The sequence below is a fragment of the Balaenoptera musculus genome, chromosome 10 (assembly GCF_009873245.2).
Source record: "Balaenoptera musculus isolate JJ_BM4_2016_0621 chromosome 10, mBalMus1.pri.v3, whole genome shotgun sequence".
Classification (NCBI taxonomy): domain Eukaryota; kingdom Metazoa; phylum Chordata; class Mammalia; order Artiodactyla; family Balaenopteridae; genus Balaenoptera; species Balaenoptera musculus.
Window position 1 is genome coordinate 84,552,549 of NC_045794.1, and position 23,468 is coordinate 84,576,016.

General features: G+C 43.1%; 1 protein-coding gene across 4 annotated transcripts in view; it reads right to left on the reverse strand.

The window, feature by feature from the left end:
• GNPTAB (N-acetylglucosamine-1-phosphate transferase subunits alpha and beta) overlaps window positions 1-23,468 on the reverse strand; it is an 81,044-nt gene that overhangs the window by 51,148 nt on the left and 6,428 nt on the right. For 2 of the 4 annotated variants that reach the window (XM_036866445.1, XM_036866444.1), the window contains exon 2: window positions 4,796-4,881. The exons of the other annotated variants lie outside the window; for them this stretch is intronic. In XM_036866445.1, the coding sequence (XP_036722340.1) occupies window positions 4,796-4,881 (86 nt within the window). The remainder of the gene's footprint in view (window positions 1-4,795; window positions 4,882-23,468) is intronic. 4 annotated transcript variants of the gene reach the window in all.

Sequence of the window (23,468 nt, forward strand, 5' to 3'; positions counted from 1 at the left end):
ATGAAAATTCTCTGCACTCCTCTGAGACCAACAGATGCAGAAACCCTGGAGGTGGGGAGAAACTGTATTTTCTCAAGCCCTCTGTGGAATTCTGCTGGACACTGAAGCTTGAGAACTGCTACATTAAGGAATTATTCTCAAACTTTTTAGGGTCCAGATACTTAACACGCTTAAAAATTCTTAAGCAACCCCAAAAGCTTTTGTTTTTAGGTATTAACTATCCACGCTTGCCATTTTCTTTTTGTGTGTGTGTGTGGTTGAATATAATTTACTTCTTTTTTTTTTTAAACATCTTTATTGGAGTATAATTGCTTTACAATGGTGTGTTAGTTTCTGCCGTGTAACAAAGTGAATCAGCTATACATATACATATATCCCCATATCTCTGCCCTCTTGCGTCTCCCTCCCACCCTCCCTATCCCACCCCTCTAGGCGGTCACAGAGCACCGAGCTGATCTCCCTGTGCTATGAGGCTGCTTCCCACTAGCTATCTATTTTACATTTGGTAGTATATATAAGTCCATGCCACTCTCTCACTTCGTCCCAGCTTACCCTTCCCCCTCCCCGTGTCCTCAAGTCCATTCTCTACGTCTGCTTCTTTATTCCTGTCCTGCCCCTAGGTTCATCAGAGTCATTTTTTTTTTTTTAGATTCCATATATATGTGTTAGCATACGGTATTTGTTTTTCTCTTTCTGACTTACTTCACTCTGTATGACAGACTCTAGGTCCATCCACCTCACTACAAATAACTCAATTTCGTTTCTTTTTATGGCTGAGTAATATTCCATTGTATATGTGTGCCACATCTTCTTTATCCATTCATCTGTCAATAGACACTTAGGTTGCTTCCATGTCCTGGCTATTGTAAATAGTGCTGCAATGAACATTGTGGTACATGACTCTTTTTGAATTACGGTTTTCTCAGGGTATACACCCAGTAGTGGGATTGCTGGGTCGTATGGTAGTTCTATTTTTAGTTTTTTAAGGAACCTCCATACTGTTCTCCATAGTGGCTGTATCAATTTACATTCCCACCAACAGGGCAAGAGGGTTCCCTTTTCTCCACACCCTAACATTTACTGTTCGTAGATTTTTTGATGATGGCCATTCTGACTGGTGTGAGGTGATACCTCATTGTAGTTTTGATCTGCATTTCTCTAATGATTCACACTTGCCATTTTCGAAAATAAATCAGACATTCAAAAATTCATTTTAAAACAATAATAAACCCCTTCACGGGTTAACATAAATAACTTTTTAAATGAAAATAGCAGGGACTTCCCTGGTGGCGCAGTGGTTAAGACTCCGCGCTCCCAATGCAGGGGGGCCCGGGTTCGATCCCTGGTCAGGGAGCTAGATCCCACATGCATGCCGCAACTAAGAGTTCACATGCCGCAACTACGGAGCCCGCCTGCCGCAACTAAGACCTGGTGCAACCAAATAAATAAATAAATATTTTTAAAAAATAAAATAGGACTTCCCTGGTGACGCAGTGGTTAAGAATCTGCCTGCCAATGCAGGGGACACGGGTTCAAGCCCTGGTCAGGGAAGATCCCACATGCCGCGGAGCAACAAAGCCCGTGTGCCACAACTACTGAGCCTGTACTCTACAGCCCATGAGCCACAACTACTGAGCCTGTGTGCCACAACAAGAGAAGCCACCTCAATGAGAAGCCCGCACACTGTAATGATGAGTAGCCCCTGCTCACTGCAACTAGAGGAAGCCTGCACGCAGCAACAAAGACCCAACGCAGCAAAAATAAGTAAATTAAAAATAAAATGAAATAAAAACTAAATAAAGGGCTTCCCTGGTGGCGCAGTGGTTGAGAATCTGCCTGCCAATGCAGGGGACACGGGTTCGAGCCCTGGTCTGGGAAGATCCCACATGCCACGGAGCAACTGGGCCCGTGAGCCACAATTACTGAGCCTGCGCGTCTGGAGCCTGTGACCCGTAACAAGAGAGGCCGCGATGGTGAGAGGCCCGCACACCGCGATGAAGAGTGGTCCCCACTCGCCGCAACTAGAGAAAGCCCTCGCACAGAAACGAAGACCCAACACAGTCATAAATAAATAAATAAATAAATTAATTAATTAAAAAAAAAAAAAAACTAAATAAAAATAGCAGTATTTTCCGAAACAAAAAAAAAATTTAGTGACAAGAGAGGCAATGCTTCACATTTCTCCAAATCTCTTTAATGACTTAGTAGAAGCAAGCAAGCAAGCAAGCATCTCAAATCACCTGAATTCAATCTGTTCCCATATGCTGTTTTGGTTGAAGAAAACCCAGGCCCACAGATACGTACTTGGAAAGGGGAGGCGTATTTTAATAGCCTTTTCAAATAATAGTGGATATTCTTCTTTGATACTACACCAAAATAAGTGGAAGTTTCTTAAAAATTAGTTGCAATGTGTAATCTGAAACTATATTAATGAACTTTTTATGCTTTTATATTAAAATCCATTGGTCTTTCTTGCACTTTGAATGGCTTTCACCCATGTGAAATTCTGTAACATCAATGCATTGGTTATCTGGAAAACAACAGCTTAATGAGTTATGCAGCTCTGCCAAATGGTGACATACTTCCTTAATTTTCTTACATAATATTAACAAATGCAATTTTCTTGGATAATGCTGCAAATCTAATCAGGGAAGTCTTTGCAATATTGTGAAGCTGTTAGGCTTACAGTGGTGGAAACAAGTTTTCCAAAATTCTAATTTTCACTTCAAAGCTCAAATTTTATCTTTGGCAGCAAATACTATCATTTCTTTCCTTCAAACACAGGATCGCTTTGTTCACTGCCAAGAAAATACCTGCCAAATATAACCAAGTCTGAGCAATGACACTGTCATCTGTCCTTTCAAGTTATAACGATGGTGATCCATGAAACAGAACAGTGAGTTCAGGTTGCAACTCAAACAACCACGAGAGGGCTTTTCCTCAAGACAATCACCATGCAGTCAGGTGCCTGAGGTGTGCTTCCCGCTGCATCACACAGAGCATTAAGAAAATGTGTACTCACGGGGTCAGGATAGAATCAAATCAACAATTTTTACTGCTTCCTCAGGAACATTCTTAAGCGAACCGGCTTTTTTCTGCCCCGTGCAGATATGTGGTGGTGGTGAATACAGTGGCTTGTGCTAAGGTGTGGCAATTTTACCCACCATGGCTTTTACACAATTCGTGCAAATGTCAACGCAGTAAAAAAGGCAAATAACACCTCAGCGTTGTTATAAAAATAGCTCTGATTTCGCAGATCCCCCAGGTTCTTTGGAACCTGCTGTTTTAAGAGATCCTAAGAGAAAGATCTAGTTTCCCTACTTCACCATTCACTTGCTTAAAGTAAAGCTTTAGGCTAACTCAAGGAATCCCACAGCCCTTCTTCGCTGAGATGTTCAGGACTATAATAGTGCATACATCTATGTCTAATTAGCACAGCTTTTTTAAAAAGCTACTTATTTGATAGGGACCATATAGGCACTCATAACAAGTGGATGGAGGCACAACGAAGTGCTTCTAAGCAGGGACAAGAGCTCCAGCAGAATTGCCGATGCAGTCTAGAGGCTCCCAGAAAATGGTCCAGGTGCATCAACTGACACCAATTACTAGTTATACTTTCACTAGGTTTTCTGGTTCAGTGAAGGTAGAGAGGAGGACTTACGGTGTCTATCCTCAAGGGAAAACGGACAGTCAGGATCTAGGGGAGTTTCTGATTATGGCCTCTGACAGTTAGACCAAGGTCTATCTGTGAGGTTAACTACCTTTGTTAGCTACCTCACATTTGTTTTTGGTCACCCCGTGCTCCTTGCCCTATAGTGATTAGCTGTGCGCCGTTACAATGGAAAGCAGTTAATAGATACTGCATAAAGTGAGTAAATCAAAAAGGAGAGAACTCCGTTTTCTGTTTTTGCTTTTTTTTTTTTTTTTTTTAAGTTAAAAGGACGGTCACCAGAAGAATCCAAAACAAAAATTCATTAACCATGGTTCCTCTAGGTCAGGGGAAATTCAGAATGGAAAAGAGAGAGGCTTTACGTTTTCTTTTTCTTTTTCTATAATGTTTGAACTGTTTTCGATCATAGACATATATTGCTTTTATGATATAAAACCATACAAGTAACAGTTTTACAGACAAAAAAATGAAAAGACCGTGTGTGACTTATTTTAGCTGTGAGAAGGGAAGGAGGATGTTGGAAAAGATTGCTTTCACTTTGAGGTCCGTCTTGTGAGGGAGGAAAAAATCTCCAAGGAAAAGGGTGAAGGCAGCATTCAGGAGCGGCTGCACCAAGAAGCTTGGCTTTAAGGAGAAAAAGACCCAACCTGTGAGGTTGTTTGCTCCTCCCCACAGCGAGGCAGCCAGATGTGGTGACCACAGGGGCGTGTGGGAGTCCAGTCCTGGTGGATACCACAGCAGATGCCCTGGTTAACACAGTGATGCCAACAGAAGAACACTGGCCGGGGCTTGGAACTGGCTGCAGAGTAGCCTCCTGGCTTCCTCATCCTACAGGGGGATGGAGTTACCTTGACCTCACAGAACCGGGGCAAGGACAAAGCGAGATCATGTAACTTAAAGTACTCAATATACTGCAAAGCAGGATTGCTCTTTGGCAATCAAATTTTTCATCCATAAAACGTGAGGATGGATTACAAGGTTCCTTCACATGGGAGTAGTCTTGAACAAGCTAAACCATACCTACAACTTGGAAAGACCCCTTCAACTGTTCTAGTTAAAGCATGGGTGATTTCATGACTTATTTAAGCCCAAATAAGCTACTCTCCAAAACTGATCTCTTCTCACCGATTCTGAAAGGACTTCCCAGCAATATTGTCTCTGTAGGAATCAAACAAAACATGGTATTGATCCCGGCTCCATTCCAGAACCACCTAGGGAAAAAAAGAAAAGAAAAACAAATGTTTTCTTTGCATCAAATACTGAGAGTATGTAACTTTCATTTCATTTTAATTTCATTAAGAATTGCTAAAGGACTCCCAAGGCAATAGAAATAAAAGCAAAAATAAACAAATGGGACCTAATCAAACTTATTACAAGCTTTTGCACAGCAAAGGAAACCAAAAACAAAATGAAAAGACAACCTACGGACTAGGAGACAATATTTGCAAATGATGCAACCGACAAGGGCTTAATTTTCAAAATATATAAACAGCTCATGCAACTCAACAACAACAACAACAACAACAAAAAACCCAATCAAGGACTTCCCTGGTGGCGCAGTGGTTAAGAATCTGCCTGCCAATGCAGGGGACACGGGTTCAAGCCCTGGTCAGGGAAGATCCCACATGCCGCGGAGCAACTAAGCCCGTGTGCCACGACTACTGAGCTGCGCTCTAGAGCCCGCGAGCCACAAACTACTGAGCCTGTGCTCCACAACAGGAGAAGCCACCGCAGTGAGAAGCCCACGCACCACAACGAAGAGTAGCCCCCCCTTGCTGCAACTAGAGAAAGCCCCCGCACAGCAACAAGAACCCAACACAGCCAAAAATAAATAATTATTAAAATAAATAATAAATAAAATAAAGCTCAATATAACTGTCCTTTGCCCTAGTAGGGCTACCTGGAAGGTGGGGAGAAAACATCAGAGAGAGTGCGCTTCACAAACGGCTGAGAAATGCTGACGTGCTGTATGTTAATACAACATGTCTTCCTTCATCAGATAAATTAATCTTGGCATCTCCAAACCGCTCAGGTGTATTAGAAACAATGGCAATAGCAAAGGGTCCTTAAATACCACATTTAGGAACATTCCTCTAGTTCAGAGTTCTGCACTTTTAGATCTTGGGGGAAATGGTAGGAATGCTGGCTTATTACTTGGGATGTGGGTTTTCATCCGGCTCTGTCACTTTTATATGAGTGACCTTGAGCAAGTTACTTAGCCTCTTCAGGCTATTTCTTCATCTGTAAAATGAAGAGGGTCTTTGAAATCCCTGCCAGTCTAAAAGTCTATGACTTAAGAGGGGCTCCCAGCTGCAGGGCTGGACACTGTGTTTCCTCACCTGTATCCTCCATGTCCCCACGTCAACTCCATAAGGACACCGTGTCTCTTCCTGTCTTCACCTCCTCTGGGTCTTTTGTCCCTACTCCTAAGCCCATCAACATTTGAACTTGATTCTCTTCCATCAGAACCATTTCCCTTTTCTGCTATTCCTGTCAACTAAACCCTATTATGAAAATCTTTCCAAACTTTTCTAGATGAATGAGTAATATGCTCTATGAGGAATGAAAAAGGAAACTTGTAAATCAAATAAAATTCATCTAAGGGTTAGTGTCAGATCATTTATTCTTAATACTATCAAGGACGGAAAAGAGTAGAGAAAAAAAAAAACCTGTACAATTAAAAATTTTATTCTAGGGTAAACTGTAAAAATATGAACACCTTCCAAACAACAAAGAAGCCAAAAAAAGACTTAAACTTGCAATTAGATAGTTTTCAGCCATTATCAGCAGTAAGCAAAAGACCAGAGGAACAGGTGAGAGAAACACTGACTACTGTAAAATCGAGTCTCTCTTCTTGCACAAAGCCTTTCCATATTCTTCAGCCCAGTCTGAATGCTTCCTTCTCAGAACTCTGGATAACTTCTATCTCTATCACTTATTTGATGCCTTGCATCACTTAGTTTTATTGTTATTTACCTTTTACCCCATGTTAGCATCTTGACAGGCCAATCAAACTGCTCAAAGGGTAGAGAACTACTTACAATTCTGTTTATTATCAACTCATACCCAGCACATTACGTACCATCTTCTTCTTAGTAAATATTACCTAACTACTGTAGGAGTGACGTAAGGGAAGGCTGGATTTGGGAACTTGGGATGCCTTCTAAAAGAACCTCCCAGTTCTCCTGCTTCGTAGCTGTGTAACCCTGGGTAAACTACAATGTGTGGGCCTCAATTTCCTCAACTATGAACTAAGTACTAAATCTATTTCATCAGTCTGCTGTGCTGCTGTGGTAGGATGGTGATTCTCCCATGACGTGGGCGAGTAAAGGGTATGGGGAGTGTGCCAGGCATACTGGAAGCCAAGGGTAATTAACTTCCTGAAATGCCATCATTTTTATAATGGCAAGACATTTAAAACATTCTATTGGTAGTAATGCAAATTTTTTATGGAGAAAAATGGAATATTGATGTGATAAAAATACAAGATATAATGTTGACCTTCAAAAAATGTCCTATTTGCCATTTTGAGCTATTCTCCCCCCACCCCACACACACATACACCACCCCTCCTCTCTACATTATTCTCCTCAGAGGACTTACTTTTCTCTGTTACTAAGGGTAGTTTGTTGGTAAAAATTTAAGACACAATGAACTAAAATACTATTTACTAAAATACTACATGAACTCTCAAATACCACATAAACAATGTATTATTAATAAAGAATTTTAAAAATCATCTAAAGGTAGTTTATTCTACTAGTTAAAGATGTTTATCACTTTTGGACTTCCCTGGTGGCGCAGTGGTTGAGAATCCGCCTGCCAACGCAGGGGACACGGGTTCGAGACCCTGCATCCGAGAAGATCCACATCCTGCGGAGCAACTAAGCCCATGCGCCCACAAACTACTGAGCCTGCGCCCTAGAGCCCGCGAGCCACAATTACTGAGCCTGTGTGCCGCAACTACTGAGCCCACATGCTGCAACTACTGAAGCCCACGCACCTAGAGCCTGTGCTCCGCAACAAGAGAAGCCACCACGATGAGAAGCCCGTGCACCGCAACAAAGAGTAGCCCCCCAGCTCGCTGCAACTAGAGAAAGCCCGCGCAGCGGCAACGAAGACCCATGCAAAACCAAAAATAAATAAAATTTTTTAAAAATTTTAAAAAATGTGTATCAACTTTAAGACTCCATCTTAGTAATCATGGCGTCCAAGGATTCAAGATCAATTGTTGGTTAGTTTTACAAATTGCAGCCAAAGTCAGTCTTAATGTGCTGATCACAGGAGAAGGGGTTCAAACACACACTCACCAAGCACCATCGTGCCAGGCACACCCCCACATTGAATCCCCACAATAAGGCAACCACTTTGAGGCACGTACTACGATGGCACAAAAGAAGCTCCAGGCCAAGTTGCAGTGTGTGTGATGGGGCTGAGGTTTGAATCACCGAACTCCGTAGCCCATGTTTCTGTTTAGCTTGGCCCAGGCTCTCTCAGCTTCACCTGGCCTGCTCCTCTGATGCTTATTACACGAGCCAGCTTTGTCAATACACATTCATGAATGTGGTCATTCGACCAGTTGAAACTGGTATGTTTATCACCCTTAATTCAATGGGCCCAGCATTTTTAGATTGTCTGACACAAATGCTAAAATTTTCAGTTGATAACTTTTTCAATATGAAACCGGCACACACTTTGTTGACGATCTTGATGGTCCTGAAACAGGACCAAATGCATGCCTGTGGTAGAGTAACAGTGAATGAGGTGCAAGCGCCATAATCCTTTGGGGATTCCCCAGCTAAGGAAAGAGGAAGGTAATTATTAAGAGCGAACTGGTGGGCTTCCCTGGGTGGCGCAGTGGTTGAGAATCTGCCTGCCAATGCAGGCGACACGAGTTCGAGCCCTGGTCTGGGAAGGTCCCACGTGCCGCGGACCAGCTGGGCCCTGAGCCACAACTACTGAGCCTGCGCGTCTGGAGTCTGTGCTCCGCAACAAGAGAGGCCGCGACAGTGAGAGGCCCGCGGCATCGTGATGAAGAGTGGCCCCCGCTTGCCGCAACTAGAGAAAGCCCTCGCACAGACACGAAGACCCAACACAGCCAAAAAATAAATAATAAATAAATAAAAAAAAAAAAAAGAAGCAAACTGGTGAACAGTGCAAGGATCATAAGATTACAATCAGAAGTTTAAGTCTGGCACTTATCAATAATAAAATCTAGGGCACTTCTCCATTTTCAATTTCTTCTTCTGTAGAATGAGGATATTAATACCACCTATTTCACAAGATTGTTTTGATAAGATAGGCAAATTCTATAGGGCTGTACAATACTCACTGCAAACTGCTCACAGGTCTCTTAAAGACAGCATTTACATGCTACAATATAATTAATTCACCTGTTTAAATATCATCTACACCTCTGCGAGCAACTCAAAGCCAGGAACTTAATCTCTCTCATTTTCAGTCCTAGAACCTTGCACACTGCCTGGCACAAAATCAATAAACTTTCTAGAATGAGTGAATATGGCTACTAGTTTTACAAGACAAACACCTTGGAACAGCTTATTGCTCTGTGGTTTCCCTCCAGAGCTTCCTGCTTTCAGATCCATTCCCAGATAGTCAATGTAAAGGCTAAAGGCTACAGGTATAGAGAGACGACAGCAGGCCTCAGCACACAAGGATGCAAAACTCTCTGTAAAAACACATGTCCCTTTCTCAAAGTTTCAAGTGTATAAATGTGACGTGCTACCTTGTAAAACTTAAGATGCCAGGGCTCTCCAAACTCAAGAAGCAAGAACTCTAAGTAACTCTGACAGAGCTTTACATATATTGATAATCATATCAGAAGTTTATAATATTCCCAAATTACAACAGGTTCTCCATAGTTTCTGAAAACAAAATATATTTTGCATTAAGAGCCACTAAATGGCAGACAAAGATAATCTAAGCTTTATCTTTTTCTGCTAATCCTCCTCCTCCTCTGATACCAATCAGGAAGTCAAATCTGCTCATCACCAGCAGCATTTTCTAATCACATTTGATGAAACATGTTTGTTTTCCTGCCTTAGTCCATTAGAGTTGCTCTGACAGAATACTACAGACTGGGTGGCTCATAAACAACAGAAACTTATTTCTCACAGTTCTGGAGACTGGGAAGACTAAGATCAAGGTGCTGACAGATATGCTGTTTGGTGAGGGCCTGCCTCCTGGTCCATAGATGGCTGTGTTCACACTGTGTCACCTCACATGGTGGAAGCGGCAAGGGAGCTCTCTGGGGTCTGTTTTATAAAGGCACTAATCCCACTCATGGGGGCTCCACCCTCATGACCTAATCATCTACCAAAGAGCTCACCTCCTAATAGCATCATACTGGAATAGTTTTAGCATATAAATTTTGGGAGGACACAAACAGCTCACAGCATTTCCCAACACGAAGTGGCTAAAATAAAAGACTAACCCATTTCTTATTAGGTATTGAATGATTACCAAAAGTGGGCTGATCTCTCCTTTTCATACACAGGAAATGACCCAAACCCAAGATGCATGACCACTATTTACTTGAACATTAATTAAACTCAAAAGATACTTTTCTAGACCACTTCTACCTTCTTTGAATTCTTCACAGAATTAGATACACAACATACATTTGTTGACCATTTTAAAGGGCACAAAATGGGAACCAGGGCTTTGTCCTCAGGGAGCTGACATCCTGTTAAGGACTAATCATGTACTTGCATGAAATGATTTAGGAATACTTACTGTTCAGCTTTTACATGAGTACAGATTAAAATAGATTACTGTTGGGGAAAAGGAATAATCAAGGATAGGGTTAATCATAATAGCTTAACAAAATCTCTCTCCTTTTCCTAGGAGAGAAAGCTGAGATTTTTAAAGAAGTAGAGGAGCAAAGAGAGGGAATTCCCTGGCAGTCCAGTGGTTAGAACTCCGTGCTTTTACTGCTGAGGGCCCGGGTTCGATCCCCGGTTGGGGAACTAAGATCCCGCATGCTGCACAATGCAGCCAAAAAAAAAAAAAAAAAAAAAAAAGTCCCCTCAACCACACTTGAATAAAAGGAAAAGGGGGGGAAAAAAAAACCTACCAAAGATGGTTTCCAAATGTATTCAAACTGACTTTCTGGGTACATATATGTAGGTTTACTTGTTTTACAGTTCAGAGTTTACAGAATCACAGAATTACACAGGGAGTACTTTAAATCCAGTGCCAGTGTGTGAGCCCTGCTAGAACGTCCTTGCAAACAGTTACTCTACCTATGAATTTAGATCTGCACTGTCCAAAAAAATGGTATCCCCACTAGGCACGTGTGGTTATTTAAATTAAGACTAAATAAGTTAAATTTAAAACTTAGTACCTTAGTCCCACTAGCCACATGTCAAGTGCCCAACAGCCACATGTAGCTAGTGGCTACTGTACTGGACAGCTCATAATTACAGGCCGTTTCCAACACTGCAAAAAGTTCTCCTGGACAGTGTTGCAGCTATTCAATCCCTAAAGATTAAGTACGTGTCACAAAAGCAGGCCCTGACCTCAGCCCGAGTTTTGTGATTTTATTTATTTTTTTAATATAAAATCTTTATTGTACAGATGAGAATCTGAGACTCAAAGAGCTTAAGTGACTTATCTAAAGTCACACAAAAAGAAGAGTTCTGGGCCTCCCTGGTGACGCAGTGGTTCAGGATCCGCCTGCCAATGCAGGAGACATGGGTTCGATCCCTGGTCCGGGAAGATCCCACATGCCGCGGAGCAACTAAGCCTGTGCGCCACAACTACTGAGCCTGCACTCTAGAGCCCACAAGCCACAACTACTGAGCCCACGTGCCACAACTACTGAAGCCCACGCGCCTAGAGCACAACAAGAGAAGCCACCGCAACAAGAGAAGCTCCACAACAAGAGAAGCCACCGCAATGAGAAGCCCGAGCACCGCAACAGAGTAGCGCCAGCTCTCCGCAACTAGAGAAAGCCTGTGTGCAGCAACGAAGACCCAACGCAGCCAAAAATAAATAAAAATAAAATAAATTTATTTTAGAAAGAAAAAAGAAGAGTTCTGACTTCCCCTCCCCTCCCAAATTTTTGTCAACAGGCTGCTGGCTCCTCTTAGCAGACGGATGTTTCCTCGGATCTCAGACAGCTTCTTTCCGGCGTGGGATCTGGCGCAGATTCCTTTCACCATCTTCTCCCATCAGAACATGCATTTCCGGAAAGAGAGCAGCTCTGATTCCCTGGCTTTTCTTCCTATTTCCCCTGGATAAGGTCTCTATAGTTTTGTTTTTTTGTTTTTGTTATTTTTTTAATGGAAGAAGCCAAAGTACTGCAGTGAGGATATTTATCTTTGAGATTCATTTAGGGGAAGCTGGTTTTCTTGGCCAAATGCTATAGTGAGCTAACCCTAGGTAGAAAGCATGGGCAGGATGAGGATGGACAAATGTAATAGTTTTGTGATTTCAGACAAGTCACTTAAAGCTCTCTAAGTTCCAAAATAATTCCTTATCCCATAAGGGGTTGTTATAAAAAAAATCAAGTGACCTGATAGATATCCATCTATTCTAATAACTACAAAGTACTACAAGAAATATAAGGTATTAAGACTGAAAGAACACTGAACTTATTTAGTCCTTCAAGGGGCTCACAGCCTACTGGGGAGACAAATATGAAACAAACAATTATATCATGTGAAAAAATATACCCAAGGATAAATAAAAGTGTAGTTGGTAAAGATTTGTTATAACTATTAAACCAGAAGCCAAAACTAATCAAACTAAGTTTTTTTGTTTTTTCTCTTTATTTTGGTAAAATTTAATTGCCATAAAAATGTTTAGTGAAATGAGACAAAATTTTACAAAATATCTGCTTGTGGTGCTTACTACACTTACCTCCATCAACAAATGAATTTTATCTCATACTGTTACTTAGATAAAAACATTTTTTAAAATTCACCAAGGAGAGTTCTCTTTTTATGAGTGTCAAATGCAGAGAAGTCATAAATTAGGCAAAAAAGAACACTATATATTTTTAAATAGCTGTAAAGCCATTAAAAAAACCCCTTTCTTGAGGGGCAATTAGCAATATGTATCAAAGGACCAAAGAAATGGTCATGTCTTTGTTCTAATTCCACCTCTAGAAATACATGCCAAGAAAATCATCATAGGTGCACCCAAACACTTCTGTATAAATATGATAATAACCATTATTACTTATACAAATAAAACCTGAAGATAGTTTAAAAATTAAACAATAGGTAATCGGGTAAATAAATTAAGGTACAGTCACACAAATATTATGAAGCAATTAAAAATTATGCAGTTTTTAAGCAACTATTAAAAATTAGTAACTTCAGTTAGCCAACAAATACGTGGCACCATTCTAGACTCTGAGGACACAGTAATGGACAAAACAAAATGTCTTCCTTCTGGAACATACAGACTAGTCAAAGGGTAAAGTGTTTGGTAAAATATTACGTGAAAAAAGTAACAATCAAAACTATCAGTCTGGAATGTAACCTCAGCAAAATGGCAAAGTAAGCAACTCCAATCTCTCATCTCCTCAGAAACACTGAAAAACAAGCAGAAACTGCCAGAACAATAAAAGACAAATATTGTATGAAATATACATTATATGAAATGTCCAGAATCAGCAAATCCATAAAGACAGGAAGTTATTAGAGGTTGCCAGGGCCCAAGGGGAGAATGGAGAGTTACTGCTTAATACCAAGTTTCTGTTTGGGGTGATGAAAAAGTTTTGGAAACAGTGGTAATGGTTGCACAACAATGTAAATGTAATTAATGCCACTGAGTTACACACTTAAAAATCATTAAAATGGCAAATTTTGTTATTTGCGTTTTGCCATAAGATTTTGGAAGAGAAGTAAATCACTGTAATACTCCTCCCAAAAGTAATAAAGGAACATTATCAACAATTCTATGATCACAGATTGGATAACTTAGATGAAATGGGACCAAATCTTGAAAGATACAAACTACCAAAGCTCAAACAAGGAGAATACATAATCTGAATAGCCTATACCTATTAAATAATTTGGATCAATAAGTAATAACCTTCCAAAACAGAAAAGCAACCGGCCCAGATGGGTTCACTGGTGAATTCTACCAATATTTAAGGAAGAAATGATACCAATTCTCTACAATTTCTTCCAGAAAATGGAAGCAAAGGGAACACTTTCTAACTCATTTTATGAGGAAAATTACAACCAATAACTCTCATGAACATGGATGTGAAATCCTCAGTAAAGTGTTATCAAATAAAATCTAACAATGTACTAAAAGGAATTATATAACATAACCAAGTGGGATTTATTCTTGATATGTATTTTTGAAAACTGGTTCAACATTCAAAAATTAATTAATGCAATCTACCATATCTCAAGGCAAAAGAAGAAAAATCATATGATCATATCAAAAGATAAAGTCTTTGACAAACTTCAACACCCATTTTTTCTTTCTTTGGCTGTGCCATGTGGCTTGTGGAATCATAGTTCCCTGACCAGGGATAGAACCCTTGCCCTCGGCAGTGAAAGCGTGGAGTCCTAACCACTGGGCCACCAGGGAATTCCCTTAACACTCATTTTTTATTTAAAAATAAAAAATAAAAACCTCTCAGCAAATTAGGAACAGGAGGGAACTTCCTCAACTAGGGTACTTCCAAGTGAAATTAACATTTGAATTGGTAGACTAGTAAAGCAGCTTGCCCTCCCTAATGTAGGTGGGCCTCATCTAATCAGTTGATGGCCTAAATAGAACAAAAAGGCTGAGTAAGGGAGAATATCCTCTGATCTGACTGCCTTGAGCCATAACATCAGTCTTTCCTGCCTTCTAACTTGAACTGAAACATCAGCTCTTCTTGGGTCTCTAGGCTGCCAACCTTCAGACAGGAACTACAGCATCGGCTTTCCTGGTTCTCAGGCCTTTGGACTTGGACTACAGCTACATCATTGGCTCTCCTGGGTCGCCAGCCTTGCTAAATGCAGATCTTGGAGACTTGTAAGCCTCCACAATCCTGTAAGTCAATCCCATATAATCAGTCTATTTCCATACACACACACACACACACACACACACACGTGCACATGCATGTATGCACACGTATACGTATATCCTATTGGCTTTGTTTCTCTGAAGAACCCTAATATAATTATATATCAACTGATATCAACTAAACCTGTATACTTTTCTATTAAGATTCAATTTAGAAACTGATCACTCAGGTGACCTTTCCATATTTAGATACTAGGGAAAAAGTATCTCTGCACTCCACCTCTTGGTGCCAGGCTCTATACTAGGGGCTGAGGATACAGTAGTGAATAAGACAGAAAGGCTGAATAAGACAGAAACGCTCCTCCCACGGAGCTTACATTTTGAGGGAGAGAGAAATGAGACATTAAATACACACATACACATTTTCAGACTGAAACTATGTACTACTTTTAAAAAGAAGAGGAACAGAAAAAGGAATGACCTGGTGAAAGAGGCTGCTTTAGGTTGGGTGGTGGGGAAGGCCCACCTGAGAGGACATTACTGAGCTGAGACCTGTAAGACCAGGAGCACGTCACATGGTGGTCTGCGGGCAGTGCTCTCCAGCCTGATGGGACAACAGCGCAAAGGTCCTAAGGCAGACACAAACCTAATGTGTCAAGGAAAAAAAAGAAGGTGGATGCACCAATTCTGACCCTAAACCTCAGGCAGGTTTGCAAGTATCCGCTTCCTTTCTGTGCCTTTACCACCGCTTGAGAAGAACATGTCCAGGCTGGTCTGCTGGTCCCAGGAGGATGAAAGACATGTGGTCCACGTCCAACCCAGATGAGCCAACTCCCACCTGACCTGCACATCCCAGAGAAGAAATAATTGTCATTTTAAGCCAGGGACTGACAAACCTCTTCTGTAAAGGGCCAAACAGTAAACATCTTAGGCTTTTCAGGCCATATGGTTTCTGCCACAGCTATTCAATGCTGCTGTTGTACTGAGAAAACAGCCATAGACAACAGTAAATGAATGGACATGGCTATGTTCCAATAAAACATTTATTTATGGACACTGATATTTACAATTCATATAATTTTCATGTGTTATGAATTCTTCTTCTTCTTTTAGTTTTTTAAAGCCACTTAAAAATGTAAACTCCATTCTTAGATTGTAGGCCATACAAAAACAGGCGTAGTTTGCTGCTCCTGTTTTAAGCCAGCAAACTTGAGGGTAGTCTGTTAGGGAACATTTTTGTAGAAATAGTTACAGGACACACAGTGGATACGTGACACAACCTGCTCAAAGAAGTGGCGCATTTAGGATCTTACATACAGACCATTAGAAGGAGTCTGGATTTTCTACTGTGTACAATGGGCATGATGTAACCTGATTCACATTTTTTAAAAGGTAGCCTGGTTGCAATGTGGAGAACGGATTGTAATGGAGCAAGAGTGGTGAGAGATGACGGTGGTTTATATTTAAATTTCCATAACACAGGTACCACATCTTTTTTTCTTTTGGGGCCGCAAGCACGTGGGATCTTATTTCCCCAACCAGGGACTGAACCCGCGCCCCCTCCAGTGGAAGTGTGGAGTCTTAATCACTGGACCGCCAGGGAAGTCCCACCACATATTTATTCTTAAATGATTGGAGCAGAGGTTCTCAGCTTTTTCAGTCTTAGGACCCCTTTATACTCTTAAAAATTATTTAAGATTCCAAAGAGTTTTTAAATTTTTAAATTTTATGTGGGTTATGTCTACTGATATTCACCATATTAAAATTAAAACTGAGGAAATTTTAAAATATTTGTTCATTTAAGAAATAAACCCACTACAGGGCCACATAAAGATTTTCATGAAAAATAACTGTTTTCCTAAACAAAAAAGTTTAGTGAGAAGAGTAGCATTGTTTTTAATTTTCACAAATTTCTTTAATGCGTGGTTTCATAGAAGACAACTGGAATATCTTTGTGTTCTGCATTCAGTCTGCCGCAATGTCACATGTCTGTTAAGTCTCTGGGAAACTCTACTGTACTCTAATAAGAGAATGAGCAAAAAAAGGTAAATAATGTCTTAGTATTATCGTGTAAATAGTTTGAACTTGTGGATCACTGGATAGGGTCCCCAGACTACCTGTGGAAAACTGCTGGCTTGGGGTAATAGCTTACTTTTAAATGCTAGAATCTCAGTGATTTTGAAGTACAGCTGTCCTTCGGTATCCTTAGGGACACCTACCCCCCTCCCAACCAACAGATACCAAAATCCACAGATGCTCAAGTCCCTTATGTTAAATGGCATAGTATGTGAATATAAACTAAGCACATCCTCCCATATACTTTAAATCATCTCTAGATTATTTATAATACCTAATACAATGTAAATGCCATGTAAATAGTTGCTGGCGCACTTGCAAGTTTTGCCTTTTGGAACTTTTTAGAATTCCCCCCTCCCCCTTTTTTTTGGCTGCATTGGGTCTTCGTTGCTGCACACGGGCTTTCTCTAGTTGCGGTGAGCGGGGGCTACTCTTCGTTGTGGTACACGGGCTTCTCATTGCGGTGACTCCTCTTGTGGAGCACGGGCTCTAGGCACGCGGGCTTCAGTAGTTGTGGCACGTGGGCTCAGCAGTTGCAGCTCATGGGCTCTAGAGCGCAGGCTCAGTAGTTGTGGCGCACGGGCTTAGTTGCTCCGCGGCATGTGGGATCTTCTCGGACCAGGGCTCGCACCCATGTCCCCTGCATTGGCAGGCGGACTCTTAACCACTGCGCCACCAGGGAAGTCCTCCCCAAATGTTTTCAATCCCTGGTTGGTTGAATCTGCAGATATGGAACCTGCGAATATGGAGGGCTGACTGTACTTTGATGTAAGTTATTCTACTTTACATACTATTCAGTACGGACAATTTTAAAATAAAGAGACTCGCCCAAAGTCAAGCAATTAATTAGATATAGATTATGCCAGTTTCCAAAAGCAAAGACATTGTTCTTTCAGGCCTTTGTACAATTATAAAAATCAACATGCAAAGCCTGCTGATTCTCCAGCACTGCACCCAGCGTGGCAGGTTCACCTGGATCCCTACTACGCCCCCCAGTCTCCTGCTCCCAGTTATCCGCCTGCAATTCACTGTTCGCATCACCTCAGAGCAATTGTTCTAAACACAGATTTGACTCATCACTCCCTTGCTTAAAACCATTTGAAGGGTCCCCATTGTCTTCAGGAGGAATCCAAATCCCTGGAGCCACTCCATAGGCGAGTCCTAAACTGGCCACCGCCTGCCTCGCCAGCTTTACTCCTGGGTACGCTGCTGCGGCCCTTCAGAACCACTTCTGTTCTAGAAGGTGAGAGTTACCTCTCATACCCATACCTTTACACCTAGAGCCTCCTTCACTTACAAGGGGAGAGGGGCTCCCGTTTCTTCCCTCAGCCATCTCCTTCAAGATCAAGCTCACGTGTCACCCTGAGAAACTTTCCCTGACACCCAGGCCTAGCTCTTCAACTTAAGTTATCACAATGCATCTTAAGTTTGCTTACTTGCTGGTCTGTCTAGAAAGTGAGCTCCTCAATAGCAGAAAGATACAGAACCATCTTTGTGTCTCTAAGCAGTAGAGTACCTGGCCCAGAGTAAACACCTCCACTGATCTCTGCTGAGTGAACAACTTACGAAAATTTGGTAAAGAAACTTTATCCAATTTAGAATTAGTCAGAAACAGAAATGAAGTTAATGGAAAGAGGTAATGAAGGAGGGATAAACTAGAACCTAAAAGAAGAAACAATTTTAGGAAGCAATTTTAAAGGGCAATACAGGGCTTCCCTGGGGGCGCAGTGCTTAAGAATCTGCCTGCCAATGCAGCGGACATGGGTTCGAGCCCTGGTCCTGGAAGTTCCCACATGCCGCGGAGCAAATAAGCCCGTGTGCCACAACTACTGAGCCTGCGCTCTAAAGCCCGCGAGCCACAACTACTGAGCCCGCATGCCACAACTACTGAAGCCCGTGCGCCTAGAGCCCATGCTCCGCAACAAGAGAAGCCTGCGCACCGCCAACGAAGAGTAGCCCCCGGTCGCCGCAACTAGAGAAAGCCTGCGCACGGCAACGAAGACCCAACACAGCCAAAAATAAATAAATAAAATAAATAATTAATTAATTAAAAAATAAAGGGCAATACAGTTTTTAGTCTGATCATATATAGAATGCATTTGACTCTCCCTGCACAAGTGTGACTTAGTCTGTAACATTTCTGAAAGATCACTTTTTTCCCTGCTTAATTTAGTGTATGTATGAATCACACACAGGCTGACTAATCACCTGCTAAAGATACTGCATGTGGATCACAAGATTGAAACAATCTAAAGACAGTAAGAACTTAAAAAGATATATTGTGAATATACATAACCTATCACAGCTACAATTGTTTGTTACAGTTTAGAAGGAACTAGGATAACATATGTTATTGTAAAGTGCAGGCTGTATTAAATTAATAAGGCACTTGCCTCCTCTGCTTTCATATCAACCAAAATAAAGCACACTCAGATTAAGAAATCATTGTGAACTTTTCTACTCTGTCTCTAAGAAAAGATTAATATACTCTTCAGTGTGACCTTGGGCATCAGGCCAGAAGGTAGGTGCCCTGTTGTCTTCGTGAGTGTTGTGGTCAAGGGAAGATCAGGGCTGGCATGGGGCACTTGGCATTTAATTAGCATTTACTCAGCACCTTGCACCAGGCACTATGCAAGGTACCTTATATACTTTAGGCATCTTATTTAAACCACCTTTCCTCACAGGCTCAATCACAATCAGTGAGCAAAAATAAAATATTTGTAAGTATTCATTCAACACATATTCACTGAGCACCTACAGTTAGGGTCTGGGAGGACAAACGAACCTGTCTATCTTGCTCACTTTTATATCCCAAGATGTCAGCGGAGTGTCTGGCACATAATGGAACATGAAGGCCCGATGATTTTGCCTCCTAAGTCTCTCAAATCTGCCCACTTCTCTTTATCTGCCCTCCACCAGCCTAGCACAAGGCCCCTGACTAAGTGCCCTGCAGCCATTCTTGTTCCCTCTAATTCAGGGTTTCCCATCTTTGGCACTGCTGGCACTCAGGGCCTGACAACGCTTCACTGTGGGGACTGTTCTGGGCACCGTAGGATATTTAGCAGAATCCCTAATGCCAGCAGCACCAACCCCATGCCCCAGTCATGCCAATCCAAAATGTCTCCAGACACTGCCAAATGCCTCAGGGCTGGAACGCAGCATCCCTGCCAGCTGAGAGCCAATGGCCTAGAGCAGACTCGCTCTCCCTCTGTCCTCTGCCTCAGGAGTTCTGACCCTGCAAAGCTGAGCTCAGACTGCATCAAGAAAGCCTCTCCTGACCCAGCCACTACAGGATGGGCTCTCACTGCTGGTCTCTCCCCCAACACTCTCCCCTTTTAGCATTTTTCACAATTGTAATTAAGTGGCATTTAATGTCTGACTGCACAACCAGGATATAAACGCTCAGTCTGCAGGAACCAGTGGGCTTTGTTCACTGCTCTTAAGCCCAGGGGCGGTGCTACAACAAAAAACTTACTAGTTTAATGAAGGATTTAAGTGCTCTGCTGGGGCACAGGGATTCCAAGGGAAGAAAGACAACATCTTTGTGTTCAGAGAGCTGAGTACAGAAATGGCAAGTAATCTCATCTCCTGGGCAAGCTCAATTAATTTGTACCTGCTTTGAGAAGCTGTAGGTCTAGACATGTTTCTTCTAAGGCACCAATATACCAGATACCACATTCCAAAGTGGTATGTAGGACCAAGATGCAACGTTTCCTAAGGAGGTGGTTGGAAACTCATCCAAACCATGGTAGGAAGGGTCAGAGGAGAGCTTTTGGAAGCTGCTGGCATTCTGTCAATCCTGCTCCACCTCATCTAAAGGAGAGGGGAAGAAATCTCTTTCCCACGCCAGGAAACCTCAAGTCCAGGAAAAGGACTCAACTAGGATCACCGAGAGAGCCAAGCTCGGGTGCATGCAGTTGGGTGGCTGCAACATCCACCCCGTACCTGAGAAACAGAAAGGGCTGGCTGGCCATCGGCTCCGGGGACGGGGAGGCATTACTGCCAGGCTGGAGTCAGCCCACACCCCCGCACTTTGAGCTGATGGGGTTCAGGACATGCTACCTCAAAATACGACAGCTTGGCAAACTGAATATTTCAAGCCGAATGAATTTGAGAAACACCACATAAAAAGAATTTTCTGACCTTCCTCTGAAACAGGTCATAAGACTTTCTGTGAGACGGGCCCTCTCTACGCTCGGAAGAAAGGAGAAATCCTCATCTGAAGACAGAGGAATGCCGCAAGAAATCTGAATGAATAGGCCTCGTGTCTCCCCCAGCTTACTCCCCAGAGCTCACACCCTTTTTTGTCCTATCACATTTTTTCCGCTACTCTCCACGCTCCATCAAGCCCAGCATTACAACACTCAGGTTTAACTGCTTCTTTGGTCTTCATTTCCTTATGAAGGCCCCAAGGTCATGTAAAACTTACATTATTTATTTATGTTTTTTGGCTGCACTGGGTCTTCGTTGCTGCACACGAGCTTTCTCCAGGGGCGGCGAGCGGGGGCTACTCTTCGTTGTGGCGTGCAGGCTTCTCATTGCGGTGTCTTCTCTTGATGCAGAGCACGGGCTCTAGGTGCGCAGTCTTCAGTAGTTGTGATGTGCGGGCTCAGTGGTTGGAGCATGCAGACTCAGTAGTTGGGGCGCACAGGCTTAGCTTCTCCACGGCATGTGGGATCTTCCCGGACCAGGGCTCGAACCCGTGTCCCCTGCATTGGCAGGTGGATTCTTAACCACTGTGCCACCAGGGAAGTCCCTAAAACTTACATTAAATAAATGTATGCTTTTCTCTTGCTAATCTGTCTTCTGTTACAGGGGCCCTAGCTGAGAACTAAGGAGAGTAGAGGAAAAAGGTATCTTTCCTCTCTTACAGAGCAAAGGATGCAGGTCACCTGTGCAAGAGATGAGACGTGGGCCATGCACAAGAGAGCACTGCAGAGGGTCACCTCAGACCAGGTCCGTGGTCCCCCAGAAGAGCAGACACTGAGGGGCTAAGGAAGGAGGAAGCAACCAGCCCAGAGGAAGAGGCATTTGCTCTCAGCAGAGTAAAAGCAAGTGACAGCGCTCAGGGTGGGGTCTCTGAAGGATGCCCTTTGAAAGCACTCAGAAAAGAACGAGCTTTGACACCAGCAAATCCCAGAGCGCCAGCGCCTATTTAGGAAAGACTTTCCTGCCCTCATTTCCTTTCCTTCTTCCTAGTCCTACAACCCAGGAGGGGTCAGAAGCAGGCTCCGTGGCAGAAAGAGAGAAGCAGCCCACCGTACCCAAGCTCCCTTCCTCAATCGCAGGCTTTCTGCTTGGAGCAGGCCTGGGCCGGAGAGGCAAGAAGCTTCGACTTCAACAGGCTCAAAGTTCCATTTTGACATGAGACTGAAGGCTTTCACGGCTGAACTGACATTATGTTTTGTAATCTGAAGCAACCACGGGACTTCTTCTTACCCAGGAGTGACAAGAGCAGGCTGAGTTAGGCCCACAAGAGTGTCTCAGCCAGGGGCAGAGGCAGAGCTAACCCTACGAGCTGACGTCCAGGGCCAGTGGGAGGAAAAGACAGCTGCTACACGTCCTCCCGGCTGTGCTCACCAACACGACCGTACAGCTAGCAGCCACCAGCGACACCGCCCTATTCCTTCCTAGCGGAGCGCCACCCCCACATAACACAGATGTTCGGGAGACGGGCCCCAACTTCACGGGGGGGATCAGACTGGTCAAAGAGCAAACCTCTTCCTCCTTTTAAGGTGTCTATCGGGGTGGCTCTATGATCCAGCTGGGGCCAATTCCAGGAAAGGTTTGATGAGGTCTTGGGGCAAATTCTTCCTGTATCTTCTGGCAGAGTTCAGGAGCTGGAAGAACCCTAAACCGTTACAGAATTATTCTGCAGTCATGTCTGGGCGTAGCGAGGAGAAAGCACCATGATGAGCGAGGCCCCTGCATGACAGGGCGGCAGAGTGGCAGGGACGCGCTGCCGGCAGCCAGCAGGGGGTGTGCATCCAGGACCTGTTGGCAAGGCACTGGAAACTGGGAGTCACAAGCATCTGGATGGGGGTCTGAAACCTGACATCCCCCCTAAGAGGAGACAGCCAGGGAGCAAAGCCTGGAGAATCCCAGCGTTTAAGACAGAGGAGGAATGGTGAGTGGACAAGGAGAACAAAGAGGGGGTCTTCCTGAAGAAAGAGGGAGTGAGCATTCCCACATACATGGGGTGACAGATGCTGCAAAAAGGTCAGGTTAAGCTTTCTCTCTTAATTTTCTGCTTAATTTCATTAACAAGATCAACATTATTTAGACCTCAAGAGTAAGTCAAATCAAATGCAACTATCAAATCACCCATTAAAGATATATATTGAATCGTTAGTGAAAGATTTATGAGGGCACACTTGCACTGTGTTTAACAAAACTCCATATTAATACGCCCACTCAAGAATACAAGTTTCGGGGTCTTCCCTGGTGGTGCAGTGGTTGAGAATCCACCTGCCAATGCAGGGGACACGGGTTCGATCCCTGGTCCGGGAAGATCCCACATGCCGCGGAGCAACTAAGCCCGTGCACCACAACTACTGAGGCTGCACTCTAGAGCCCACGAGCCACAACTACTGAGCCTGGAAGCCACAACTACTGAGCCCACGAGCCACAACTACTGAAGTCCATGCGCCTAGAGCCCGTGCTCCACAACAAGAGAAGCCACAGCAATGAGAAGCCTGCGCACCACAACGAAGAGTAG